Source organism: Hyperolius riggenbachi, chromosome 8 (assembly GCF_040937935.1).
Source record: "Hyperolius riggenbachi isolate aHypRig1 chromosome 8, aHypRig1.pri, whole genome shotgun sequence".
Lineage (NCBI taxonomy): Eukaryota > Metazoa > Chordata > Amphibia > Anura > Hyperoliidae > Hyperolius > Hyperolius riggenbachi.
Genome location: NC_090653.1, coordinates 158022528 through 158037337, shown reverse-complemented (window position 1 = coordinate 158037337; position 14810 = coordinate 158022528). Strand labels below are relative to the sequence as shown.

The following is a 14810-nucleotide window of genomic DNA, read 5'->3' as shown; positions in this document are numbered from 1 at the left end:
AATTATTTAACAGTGAATATTTACCTTGATTCTGTTAACCAATGTTATCCTTTCATATGTTCTCCTGTTGAATGTTGAAATTGTTATACTACACTGGTATCCCCATGCCTTTGTCAACCTTGTTGCAAGACTGATGTCCTATCAGTACCCTTTAATATTTCGTGTTATATTATAAGCTGTACTTTCACCTTAATGAAAACTCAATAAAAATGATTGAAAATAAATAGTTCATGTCATCTCACCACATCACTCCTACATCACTCCTACATGGAGAAGCACTTTCCTATTGAAAAACATTTTTCCCAACGCATGTTGCCCTTTCTTTGCTTTAGATAAGCAAAAAAAAATTCTAACTTAGCAATGATAAGCTAATGTAAAGGATTACTGTGTTTGCATAGTTTGAGAGGGGCAAAACTGAACTGGTCTTGTTGGAAAACGCATTAGATGTTAGAAAGACCAGAAATACCATCCCCAGAGTGATGGATTATGCATGATTTTCTCTGGCCTTAGAAACTGATCTGGGTTGAGGACAAGAGGTTTGAAGCTAGACAGGTAAATTCTACAGGGAATCTGCTACAAACGGAAAAAAGAAAAATCTTAAAGAAGCAAATCAAACTAGGAAACACTAGTGGAGGTGCCCTTAAAGTATTACTAGAAAAGATTTTTTTTTAGGTAAAAGGTATACTGTCTTACCTTCTTAGAAGAACAAACCACCAAGTTTAAATGGAAAAAGTATTTATTCATGCACATAAGACAAAACGTTTCATGGGTTCTGGCCGCTTCTACAGGTCAATAAAAGTGCCTTAGCAGCTATTGGTTAGAAGCATGAACACCTCTATTCATAGAGACGCTCAGGAACGTGACCAATGGCTTGGCTGAAAAGAGCTGCTTACGGCCGTGACCAATAGCTGTTAAGGCACTTTTATTAACCTGGAGAAGCTGAACACACAGGTAAGGAAATACATGCTTAAAGCAAAATTCCAGTTTTGTTGATAGAAAATAAGTAATAGTCTCCAGGCCAGATCTATATGTTGCAGTCATTTTAGGAAATCTTATTTCGGAGTCTTACTTCTTTATGGTGTACAAGATTTAAGGGATTCCTAACAGAACATGCTAAGTAAAAACATCAGTCTGCTGAAATAACCTGATTAGCCCTGGCGTACAAAAATACAATTTACAAGTCTCCCCTGTTCTGTGTAGCTATATATTTATGCAGGAGGATGAGAATTTCTAGCCAGCTGGTACAACCAAACTATGTATGACTTCCACAGTTTCAAACTAGGGTAATTTGAATTTTCCTCTCCTTGACAACCTTTCATTGAATAGCGTACCCCCAGTGGTGAACACAGAGATAATCTCTTGGAGTGGATGCCAAATTTTAAAAATAGGAGACGAACTCCAATAACAGCTGCAGCCCACACTTTTATATAATATTAATATGTTGGGAGAATGAGTAAAAGGGGCAATACGCTCACCAAGTCCATTGGAGCCATGCATAACAGACCAAGGCTAAACCATCATGGTTGCATAGTGGCTAGCACTTTTGTCTCACAGCACCAGAGTTCCTGTTTCAATCCTCAGCCTGAACGTCTCCATGAATATTTATGGATTATCTCTGTACACTTGTTTCCCCCACATCCCAGAAACACATAAATAAGCTAATATGTTCTCCCCAGGGCAATAGGAGCAAGATTGTGGTCCTGAAACTTTTTAGCTTTTAAAAGACAAAGACAAACACTTATATAGCGCTTTTCTCCTGTCGGACTCAAAGCGCCAGAGCTGCAGCCACAAGGACGCGCTCTATAGGCAGTAGCAGTGTTAGGGAGACTTGCCTAAGGTCTCCTGCTGAATAGGTGCTGGCTTACTGAACAGGCAGAGCCGAGATTCGAACCCTGGAGCCCTTAACCATTACACTATCCAGCCACACCTTTCAAACTGAGAATAAAACTGGGATTCTAAAAAAAAAAAAAAAAAGCCCTTTTAGGAGTAGGAAGATAGATACATTTTTTTTCAAATCTCATGTTTATTTCCAGTTCAGGTTCGCTTTAAATAATCAGTTTTAAATTTACAGGAACCATGTTACACAAGGGCTTGTAACAGTCCAGTAATCCTAACCTAGAAAGGGTATATTTGTCTTGTGTTTGGAAGTGCACTAGACATGTGCTTCTGAGTACAAATGGAAAATTTGGTTAACAAGTTACTAAATACTCTCCGAGAGCATCCAGCCAACATTTACCTTATTTGGCATATTCAGAGTGACATAAACTGGTTTAAAACTCACCTTATACAATGAACTTAAAAAAGAACAAATATTTGTAGAAAATGGAAAAGTGAACATGGACATGAAAACGTGACCACATGATGCAGTCAAGCAAATTTCAAAAGGCACGAAAAAAAAAAAAAAAAGAAACCATCCTCAACTTATTATAGGATGTGAAGAAATACAAAAATAAGTATAACATATCTAAATTCACTACCTGAATTGGCAGCGCTGTGGCTGTGGCTGCTGGCTCTTCCTCTGGGGAAGAAAAATATGCAAGTTACATAACGGATTTGTATTATTAATTCCTAGTTTACCTTACCAGCTTTGAAAAGCAAGTAATAGTAAATGTGCATTATCTGTACAATACATGTATGCTTTATGGAATAAATGTATTTAAAATAAATCAGAGGCCACGCAAAACAATGAATCGATACTTACCCGGGGCTTCCTCCAGCCCCATAAGCACGTGCGAGTCCCTCGCCGTCATCCTGCGGTCTGCCGTTCAGCCCCAGGAACTGGCTCAGTTGCACCAGTCATGGTCTTGTATGCATGCGCGGAGGTCCTGCGCAGGCGCAGAAGACTGACTGGTGCGACTGAGCTAGTTACCAGAGCTGATCGAGGCTGAACGGTAGACCGCGGGAGAATGGCGAGGGACTCACACGTGCTTATGGGGCTGGAGGAAGGCCCAGGTAAGTATTGATTCTTGGTTTTGTGTGAGCTCTGGAATACTTTAACCACTTCACCTCTGAGGGGTTTACCCCTTGAGCACCAGAGCAATTTTCACCTTTCAGCGCTCCTTCCATTCATTGGTCTATAACTTCGTTATTACTTATCGCAATGAAATGAACTATATCTTGTTTTTTTTCGCCACCAACTAGGCTTTCTTCAGGTGGGACATTATGCCAAGAATTATTTTATTCTAAATGTGTTTTAATGGGATAATAGGAAAAAATGTGGGAAAAAAATCATTTTTCAGTTTCGGCCATTATAGTTTTTAAATAATGCATGCTACTGTAATTAAAATCCATGAAATTTATTTGCCCATTTGTCCCGGTTATTACACCGTTTAAATTATGTCCCTATCACAATGTTTGGCGCCAATATTTTATTTGGAAATAAAGGTGCATTCTTTTCAGTTTTGCGTTCATCCCTAATTACAAGCCCATAGTTTATAAAGTAACAGTAAAAATATTTAAAGAGTTCGGTCCCTAAGGTAACTATTTATGTTTTTTTTATTGTAATTTTTTTTTCTTTTTCTTACAAAAAATCAATAAATTGGGAAGTGTGGGGGGTAATGAGTTAATTTATAGTGTAAAAGTATGTATTTGTATATGAAAAATGTTTTGGATGTAGTTTTACTATTTGGCCACAAGATGGCCACATTAATTTTTTGTTCATGCGACCTGTAAGCGTCGGAAGTATGCTTACAGGACGTTCAATGCGGCTGGGAAACTTTTTTTTCACAATGATCACGCTGCTTCTCATAGAAGCAGCCGATCATTGCTGGGGGTTTTTCATTGATCTCCGGGCGAGCGGCCGGCGCCTGCACGAGCGAGCGGGAGCGCGGGCAGAGGCGGGAGGTGCGTATATCTACGCTCCTGGTGGGAAAAGGGTGTAAAAAGGAGCGTAGATATACGCACCGCTGGTGATAAAGTGGTTAAAGTACCTGACTGCCTACTTGTATTATAATAATCTTCAAAAGACCGCTTACACCTAAGGAAATTAATGGACTGTAAGGGGTTTTACCAGTTCACAACCGATATTATTACCACATTTTTCCATCTCTGTTTTGAGGGAACATGTATATAGCCTGGGAATGGCTTGGAAGAGCTTTCACACTTTATGTGCTTCCCCTTCAAATTCAACAGCATTTTAATCTTATAATTTTGCAGTTGGCAGAACATTAAAACAAACAAAAAACCCTTAAGCTATAATATGTCTTAAAAATAAAATAAATAGTCATTATAATCTGACAGTTGTTACTGCTATGATGCCACATTGTGTCACACTGAACCCTGCATGCAACAGCATCTAAAGAAGGAACAACTCTCAGTGTATCCAACTAGATTCTTCCTTGAATACTTCCAATATGATGCTGGGAAATGAAAGCAATGATTTGATTGGTTGACACACATCACAGGAATTATTTCCCCCCATATATATTGTTACTTTATAATTTCTTCGCTGTGGACCCCTGCTACAAATGATCACCATTCTGTAATATAGAGCCCCTCTAGCGATGTTTACTGTTTGCTTGTCAATGTCACAAGTCCATCCCCTGGACTACAATCAGGCATTTTTAACCACAGCATTGTAACAGTGCTAGCAGGAGCATCACACCAACCACGTATGTCTAAGAGGTAAGATAGTCACTCTTTATTTGGTCTAAATTGGATTTTGAGCCTCACAATAAGCAGACATTAGATAGGAAGCATCAGGAGCATAACAATGAGGGTTGCAGAGGTTGCGACCGCATTGGGGCCCTTGGGCCAGAGGCGCCCTGCCTCAACTGCAATATTAGCTGTCTATTGGTCCTGTGCTCATAATAATCACTTCTATAGATACTTTGAATAGTGGTAATGATTAACAAGCTGTTCCCCATCCCCTTCTTGCACCTCTGACACTGTAGTTGCCATTGGCAGGGTTTGGTGCGCCATATCAATTGTTATGTATAGAGTGTTTGGGGGCCCCAAAGAAAAACTTGCATTGGGGCCCACAGCTCCTTAGCTACGCCACTGGGAAGCATGTCTACCAACCTGTGTAGGCTCTCATTCTCTCACATGCATATCAGTGAAGTGACTGACTCAGTTCAGCATTGTTATGTCAATAACAAAACCTGAACGGATGCAATAGAGAAAAAATATTTCGAGGTTCCAGGTTTTCTCTCTGTTTCTATTTCTGTTGAACCAAGAAATAAGATTAAAAACATGTTTTCTTTAGATGCACCTGAATTTACGGATCCATAACTACTGTCCACAATCTTTTCATCGCAGGTAGTAAAAGCCTGCAAGTGACTTCCTCTGCCACCAAACCAAAATTTGGGTAAAATGTTCATTGGAGGTAATGTCAGCAATAGCAAAAATAATCACATCTCATGAAGTTTAAATACCAGTATTTGCATAAACATAAAATCATAAACATAACAGCAATAGAAAAGTAGAAAATCTTACATACATGAAAGTATAAAAGGATTCATTTGCAGAGACAGGTTAAAAAAATGGCGCAGTTGCCCAGAGCAACTAATTAGAATCCTTAAAACCCAATTGGTTGCTCTTGGCAGCCGACACTTTTTCTCTGCTTTTCTATGCACCTGTCCTGGTAAACCGCCCTCCTAATATGTTATTCTTAAGATGCGCCATAAATATTTGCAATAAATAACAGAGAACCTGGATTAAACGTTGATATATATTCATTTAAAGAATCCTGCTGGTTATAACCCTAAAATTCCAGTAAGAGCTTTTTATTATGCTGAATAGTGAGAAATAGTGCTCACATTTTCAGGATTTCAACTGTGCCTGCACTGGGAAGGTTCTCGGAAACCTCTGGCATGAAGCACCAAAATCTGGTAATTTTGCCATGCGCAGGGGTAGCACACAGCAAAAATACTGGTACTAACGTCAGGGAACCAGTGCCTATTATGGCCCATTTCCGCATTTGCGAAAATTTGCGTTAGTACTGAAAGCAATACAATTTCAATGTAATAGTTTTCATTGAATGCATTTTTTTTAATCTGTTGCGGACAGCTCACTACAGATTTTTGCATCAGTTTCCCATGCAAAATTTCACCTTAAAATTGGCATACAGTAATGCGTTATCCAATCATATTAGATCAATGGTGTCGATTGGAAAAACAGATCAATTTCATTAATCTGATCAACTTGGTTAGCAGGAATTCAGCCGTTAATGGGCTAACCAATTATCAAACGGATACGGGATTGTATCGTTAATGGCCACCTTTAGTATCAGTAAAATTGCCATGCACTGCTGGCGCACAGCTAATTTGGCTAACTTCAGTTAAACTTCCTGTTAATAGTCTGCAGGAAGTGACTAGTAGAAACTGATCACATGACCATTATCACGCACTGTCAGGTTGAAGAATACGGAAAGTGGAGGTGTTTTTCGTACCAATCACTCAGCTAAAACATTATAATTGGGCAGCATGGTGAATGAGCAATTAGCACACTTGCTTTTCAGTGCTCAAGTCTCAGGTTCGATTCCTGTTCCCCCAATATCTGCACGGGTTTTCTCTGGGCACTTGATTTCCTTCTTTCTCCTAAAAATATAGAGTAGGTTAACTGCTCCCCTCCCTCCCAAAAAACTATGCTACAGTAGCAAAATTAGATACATTAGATTGTGAGCTCCATTGAGGGTAATTAAAGACATGAATTTGTATGTACGTTTTAAAGTGCTACAGAAAATGTCAGCGCTATATAAATGCATAATAAACATAATAATAAGGTTGGTTTTAAAGTATATCACCAGTATCTTTCCTTTTTTCCTTAATCTCACTTAAAAGACCCTGGCAGGTTGGCCAAACATACTGGCAGGTTGGCTAAGTGGTGGTAGATGAAATAACATCCTATGCGGGAAGAGTACTGCACCAGAAACATCCAGAATACATGACCAAGGTTAGTACAGGTATTACATACATCATCATGGTAAGTAAAGCAGAGAATCCAGTTTATATTTCATGCAAGGCAGTATGTTGTAGACCAATATGAGTAACAGGGTGACGGAAGAACTGTGGTAGACATCTGACCCAAATTAATGTAGGTAATCTTAACTTTGAAATGAGAAAGCAAGTACACAGTCCATAATGTAATAGAAGGCAAAGAGGACATAGTTACTTTCATTCAGAAATTCCATGGACAAGTTATAAATAATTACCTACAGGCAATAAGGCACGTAAAGCTTGCAAGTCAATGGATTTCATGATCTTTGCTCACTTAAAACAGTGCTGTAAAATGTCATTATATTGATAAGCAACTTCTAAGAATGCTTCATGGGTACATCACTACTGTCATGAGTATCATTGGCCTAGGGACACTGGCTCATAGGTAGCTTTCTGCCACAGGCAGGAGTAACAAGTCAATGCCAAGCTGTGTAACAGGAATATCTGGGTGGGAGTCCTCACAGAAAGGAATCTTCCTCGCCTTTCTGATCTTCCAGCAATAAGGTGTGCTTGTCTGGATGATTCAGAGGGATATCGTGTTGGGAATGTTTGTCAGCCAGGAGAGAGTTAAGAGAGGCACGGCTGTAGTTAATGAAACGGTCAAAAAGGCCAAGTTTTGGAGACGCTCTTCGGTTTTCTGAGATTCCAATGTGGACACTAATTTCAGACAGCGATTTCTGCCTCATCTGACCTTGAGCTCGGTGTTCCAGTTTCTCCCGGCTTGGCTTACGATAGCTGTAAGAGCAGAACAGATTTCTATCAGACAGCATTCAGTAATAGCTCCCCAAAGAGGCTGAGCCACCAACCAATAAAACCAGTTTAGCACCAGTTTTTTTTATATAAAGTTAATAAAACATTTTAAATTAACTATGCAGAAAAAAAGTTCAAAGCAGATCTTTATTGACCAATCAAAATTGATGGTAGGCACCAGGCTAAAGTCTTGTACACATTTTTCAATTATGATTGGCCAATCACAGATCAGTTTTACACCTCCAAGTAGTATGAGTTTACGTACATAATCTTTTGTACAGCAGGAGACATTGGCAGTGCTTCCAAACAGAGGCTGCACCCGAATTGACTACCTGCAATAGATGTGCAGAGCTCCACTATGTGGACTAAAATACACAACTTGCATTCAAAACAGGTACAGCAAAGGAGGACGTTAACTTCAGTATAAATAATATGTGCACAAATTATTCCCTACTAGACTTCCCCACGGCGGTGACGGGTCCTCTCGGGGAAGACCTACCGCTAGTCTAATGATAAAAACACGATTTGTTCCTAGTGCTGCTAGTCATAAAATGGTATACACATTTCTCTCAAACAGACATCAAACAAATGACAGCGCTCATAGGCTGCAACTGAATTGTAGACCAACAGAGGCATGCAGAGACATCAAACAAATGACAGCGCTCATAGGCTGCAACTGAATTGTAGACCAACAGAGGCATGCAGAGCCCCACAGGGGCTAAATACATTCCTTGAATGCAAATCAGATGCAAATCATGTACTAGTCCTAATCTAGAATTTGAATGCAAATTGATGCACATGGATGCAGCTAGAATATACTTATGGCTAGCTGCATCCATGTGCTTTAATTTGCATTCAAATTATAGATTAGGACTAGTACATGATTTGCATCTGATTTGCATTCAAGGCATGTATTTAGCCCCTGTGGGGCTCTGCATGCCTCTGTTGGTCTACAATTCAGTTGCAGCCTATGAGCACTGTCATTTGTTTGATGTCTACGTACATAATCTGCTTATAGTATTAAATTTCTGTTGACCCTCATACTACATGGAGATGATAAAATTGGTTACTAATTGACCAATCATACATTAAAGGTGGTACCAGAATTTAAGCGTGGTACAACATCAAATTTTGATTGGCTGATTTTATCACCTTCATGTAGCATGGGGCCAATAGATTTTAAATAATATTAGCAGATTGTGTAAGTATGCTTTGATACTACATGGAGGTGGTAAAATTGCTCAGTGATTGGCCAACCATTGGCAAGTGTAGAGGGGAGAATGCAATTGTTTGACTCTGCACTTGCTCTGTGTTCATTAGGGCCCTTGTCCGCTTGGAAGTGCGATCAAAAGTGCAATTATACCGTGTTTGCACAACCTGCTATTTCCACTCACCGCGAGAAGCGTGATCACATGGACAATCGTGCAGGTTGGCAATTTGGGGAAAAAAGTGATCGCGCTAATGGAAAATGAGCACCACGATTTACATGTAAATCCCGGTACAAAATTGTTCAGCAAATAACATGTTTTGGTTGTCATTAGTCATTCAGTATTTTTAAAAACATACAGTCATCACCCTTATTGATTACGCTATAATGAGAAAAGCACATCCCCATTGTCTTGGCCTCTCGGCTGGGGAAGCTCCACTGATTTAAAAGTAGGTTATTGTGGGTATTGCCTTTCATTGAAGGCCGACCCCCCCCGAGAGGCAATAAGCATTGTTATATACAAACAAACGCAGAACATTTATATCCCGCTTTTCTCCTGGTGGACTCAAAGCGCCAGAGCTGCAGCCACTAGGACGCACTCTATAGGCAGTAGCAGTGTTAGGGAGACTTGCCCAAGGTCTCCCACTGAATAGGAATTCTTTTATTGAAGAAGTTTTCAAGTAAAAGTTAAGCTAGTGCCCTCAGAAAATAGTTATCTAAGAGTGGAGACCAGATCCTTTGAAATCTGGGCAAAGAGTCTGACAATATTGCTTTTAGCTTACCAAAAAACATGTATTGTCCTAACAGGTTCTTTACCTGAGGAAATATTAAAAAAGGGTTGTCTCCAGGATTAACTGCTGTAAAAATAAAAAAAACAAAAGTTTTGACTGTGTTTTGGCCTCAAACAGTTCTCAGCTCGTGGGCCTTTCACTTTAGCTTCAACAGAGGGAAGTACCATCTATATACATAATTAACTTCTACCAAATGAGAGCCACTGAGGCTTTAGGGATGTTTATATGTGCAGTAGATCCTCTCTGTCCAGAACTTCCCCTAGCTTAGAAAGTTCATCTTTTTAGTGTTTTAAAGTGAATCTAATCAAAGCAGGATATAAGCCCGACGAAGGCTGCAAGGCCGAAAGCTTGCTTATATTTATTCATTTTTAGTTAGCCAATAAATGGTATCATTCTGATTTAAAACTTCTTGCTTTTACTGATGGCTAACACGGTACAATACCCTACTGCTACTACTAGTTAAAGAGAATCTGTATTGTTAAAATCGCACAAAAGTAAACATACCAGTGCGTTAGGGGACATCTATTACCCTCTGTCACAATTTTGCCGCTCCCCGCCGCATTAAAAGTGGTTAAAAACAGTTTTAAAAAGTTTGTTTATAAACAAACAAAATGGCCACCAAAACAGGAAGTAGGTTGATGTACAGTATGTCCACACATAGAAAATACATCCATACACAAGCAGGCTGTATACACCCTTCCTTTTGAATCTCAAGAGATCATTTGTGTGTTTCTTTCCCACTGCAGCTATCTTCCACTGAAGTTTCAGGCTGCTCTTTTCTTCCTGCAAACAGCTTTGCCCTTTGTCTGTAACTCCTCAGTATGTGAAAGCCCAGCCAGCTCAGAGGACGATTTATCCAGCTTGTAAAAGATAAGAGAGCAGAGAAAAGCTGCACTAATCTAAATAATACACAGGCAGTGTGCATAGAGGGGCCTGGAAGGGGGAGTTCATAGCAGAACCACAACACTGAAGAACTTGGCAGCCTTCCAGACACAGGCCGACAAGTCTGACAGGGGACTGATACATTGATTTATTACAGAGACTGTGATAGCAGAAAGTGCTGCAGTAAGCCAGAACACATTAGAATAGCTTTTGGAACTTGTAGGATGATAAAAAACAGGATGCAATTTTTGTTACGGAGTCTCTTTAAAGCAGAGTCAGGAATGTGCATCAAATTTTATGGGAGCTTCCTCTATAAAATATAGCCAAAATGTACTGGATTTGTTTAAGCCAAGGACACAACAATTCAGTACTTATTAATGCAAAAAGAAAAGTAAGTAAAAAGTGATTTTCAAAGCTACACATTTTCAGAAAAATGCTATAAATTACCAGTAACAATAGCCAGCAAGTAAATGATTTGCATAGTCCTTTCATAGGACATAGAAAAGCCATACCATAATTATTAATACTTACAGCTTAAGCAGCAAGGAAGAGAACACAACAGAGACAGAGGAAGCTGCCATTGCTGCTGATCCCATCCAGGGTTGTAGAATCAAGCCCACTGGCATAAAGACTCCTGTAACAAATGTAATGCAAGCAAGTTACAAAACTTACATACTGTTTTCTGAATGCATGTTGTGGCGGTCTATGAGAGTGCTTTATGATGCAATAAACAAACTAATTTAAACATTGATTGCAGACAACCTTCTAACTTATCTGTGAACCTGCCTACAATAAACATAGGACTATGGTAAAGATTACATTGTGCGCACCTCTGAGGGACAGTTAGTGATAAGACTGCTGCGGAAGATGTCAGCGCTATATAAATACTAAATAATAAAAATTAATAATTTAAATTTTTCGAGTTTGTTGCACATTTGCTGTGCAGCTTGAAATTTGCTCAATTTCAAGGTGCATACCATTTGCAACAAATCTGAAAAAAAATCTAAAAACAAAAACAAGAAAACTAGCTGCTCGTTGATCATCTATGGAGCAGCTCAAGAAAGTGCCCTTAGGAAAATGTCTGCAATTTAAATAAATACAAGATTTTATAGTTAAAAAAAATTAAATTCACTTAACAGAAACATCTGTATACAGTATACTGTAACCTGGACTGAAACAAACAACTAGAAAACTATAATCTGGCCAACCCCTTGAGAAACACAGGTGTTGAACTCCAGTCTTGGAGAGCCACATCCATGTTAGAGTTTAGGATGGACTAAGAAAAGGAAAAATGTTTTCTACTTGATGAACCACAAATTTCCTGATTCAGCCCAATCAGTTAATTTAAGCTGTGCCAAAAACATGTGAGGACCTCAGTCTCCCCCCCTCCCCCTCGGACTAGAGTTTGTCATCCCTGCCTTAGAATGTCCAAAGGATTCGTACCTGCAGCTATAGGAATGCCAAGCAGATTGTAGATGAGGGCAAATACAAAATTTATCCGAATTCTTCTCACAGTCTTCCGTGATAAATCTATACTGGCTACAACGTCAAGGAGATCATTCTGCAAATAAACAAAACAAATTAAATCAAAGTTGATGGAATTGGAGAAGACTTAAAAAGGCCAGGTTGTCAGGTTCTACCAACACACACAACTGTTATTTTACTCAATTTTCTTCCTCACAACTTTTCTGTAAAACATATCTTTTCTACACAATGTAAAAATAATAAATCAGATGATAATTTTCTGCAAAGTGTATGCAGCTTGGAATCAGGCCAAATATATATACTAGTCTACCTAAGCCCATTTTAAAACGGGCTCTAGGTAGTAGTGATGCCTAAGTAATGATTTACTAAGTCAAAGCCGCCTGTCATCTGTCCAGCTCTGCGCATGATTTTTTTTTTTTTACTAACTCAGAGCCGGCTCTTCTCAATGCACAGGCAACTATAGGGACAGAGGAACAACTGCCGGCTCAACGGCATGGAACAATGAGCGGCTCATGTACCCTGCACACTCGTCCCACAATGAGCCAGCCCATCTCCCCTGCACACTGCGTCCCTCAATGAGCCGGCTCATCTCCCCTGCTCACCGCGCCCCACAATGAGCTGGCTCATCTCCCCTGCACACTGCGTCCCACAATGAGCCGGCTCATCTCCCCTGCTCACCGCGCCCCACAATGAGCCGACTCATCTCCCCTACTCACCGCGTCCCGCTGGCTCATCTCCCCTGCACACTGCGTCCCACAATGAGCCAGATCATCTCCCCTGCTCACCGCATCCCACAATGAGCCGGCTCATCTCCCCTGTACACTGCGTTCCACAATGAGCCGGCTCATCTCCCCTGCACACGGTGTCCCACAATGAGCTGGCTCATCTCCCCTGCACACTGTGTCCCACAATGAGCCGGCTCATCTCCCCTGCAAACTGCGTCCCAAAATGAGCCAGATCATCTCCCCTGCTCACCGCATTCCACAATGAGCCGGCTCATCTCCCCTGCACACTGTGTCCCACAATGAGCCGGTTCATCTCCCCTGCACACTGTGTCCCACAATGAGCCGGCTCATCTCCCCTGCACGCCACGTCCCCAATGAGCCGGCTCATCTCCCCTGCACACCACGTCCCACAATGAGCTGGCTCATCTCCCCTGCACACTGGGTCCCACAATGAGCCGGCTCATCTCCCCTGCACACCACGTCCCACAATGAGCCGGCTCATCTCCCCTGCACACCACGTCCCACAATGAGCCGGCTCATCTCCCCTGCACACCACGTCCCACAATGAGCTGGCTCATCTCCCCTGCACACTGGGTCCCACAATGAGCCGGCTCATCTCCCCTGCACACCACGTCCCACAATGAGCTGGCTCATCTACCCTGCACACTCGTCCCACAATGAGCCAGCTCATCTCCCCTGCACACTGCGTCCCACAATGAGCCGGCTCATCTACCCTGCTCACCGCGCCCCACAACGAGCTGGCTCATCTCCCCTGCACACTGCGTCCCACAATGAGCCGGCTCATCTCCCCTGCTCACCGCGCCCCACAATGAGCCGACTCATCTCCCCTACTCACCGCGTCCCGCTGGCTCATCTCCCCTGCACACTGCGTCCCACAATGAGCCAGATCATCTCCCCTGCTCACCGCATCCCACAATGAGCCGGCTCATCTCCCCTGTACACTGCGTTCCACAATGAGCCGGCTCATCTCCCCTGCACACTGTGTCCCACAATGAGCCGGCTCATCTCCCCTGCACACCACGTCCCACAATGAGCTGGCTCATCTCCCCTGCACGCTGGGTCCCACAATGAGCCGGCTCATCTCCCCTGCACACTGGGTCCCACAATGAGCCGGCTCATCTCCCCTGCACACCACGTCCCACAATGAGCCGGCTCATCTCCCCTGCACACCACGTCCCACAATGAGCTGGCTCATCTCCCCTGCACACTGGGTCCCACAATGAGCCGACTCATCTCCCCTGCACACTGGGTCCCACAATGAGCCGACTCATCTCCCCTGCACACTGGGTCCCACAATGAGCCGACTCATCTCCCCTGCACACTGGGTCCCACAAAGAGCCGGCTCATCTCCCCTGCAAACTGACGCCCTGCTCCCTGGCCCATCCTCCCGTCCCAACAACTGTCTGTACTGCGCACATGCGCAGTACAAAAAAGCTTCAGACGGACAGACAGGGAAAGTGGATGATGCAGGGACAGTTAGGTTTTATTGTATAGGATGTCTGTCGATCTGGCTTGGCCCAATACCAAGCTGCTTACAAACAGCTACAAAATTTGCATAAACTTGGACAATTATCTCACTGATCATATTCAGTATGGTGCAAGAAAGGATGCTGCTAAGGTTTTTGTGGCCCCTTCACCCATAATAGTAGGTATCCCAAGGTATCCCAAGGTGCCCCCCCCCCCCCAAAAAAAAAGTAGCCATGCAGTATACTGGTAGCCAGATAGGTAGCCATAGATGCACCCCCCCCCCTCCACACACACACACAGTGTAGGTAGTAGCCAATGGGTCCTCCCAGTATAGATAGCAACTCCTAGTATAGGGAGCCAAAGGTGTCCACTTCAGTTTAGGGCATTAGTGTCAGTGGGGATATGTAGTTTTCTTCTGCCTCCCCATCGCCAACACTAACACAACAGCAGATCAGCGGTGACCCAAAGAAAGGGGGCAGCACAAGGTAATGGCGTGGCATACATCAAATGTAGGAAATGCGCAATGATGTCATGTATTGCGTGGTCA

The 14810-nt window shown here is 42.1% G+C and overlaps 1 protein-coding gene across 4 annotated transcripts in view; it reads right to left on the bottom strand.

Moving 5' to 3' along the window:
• Positions 1 to 4617: 4617 nt before the first annotated feature.
• Positions 4618 to 14810, bottom strand: part of ATP7A (ATPase copper transporting alpha) — a 117388-nt gene continuing 107195 nt past the window's right edge. For all 4 annotated transcript variants that reach the window (XM_068247597.1, XM_068247596.1, XM_068247598.1 and 1 more), the window contains 3 exons: positions 12009 to 12126; positions 11097 to 11199; positions 4618 to 7670 (listed from right to left, as the gene is read on the bottom strand). In XM_068247597.1, the coding sequence (XP_068103698.1) occupies positions 7394 to 7670; positions 11097 to 11199; positions 12009 to 12126 (498 nt within the window). In that variant the 3' untranslated portion in view covers positions 4618 to 7393. The remainder of the gene's footprint in view (positions 7671 to 11096; positions 11200 to 12008; positions 12127 to 14810) is intronic.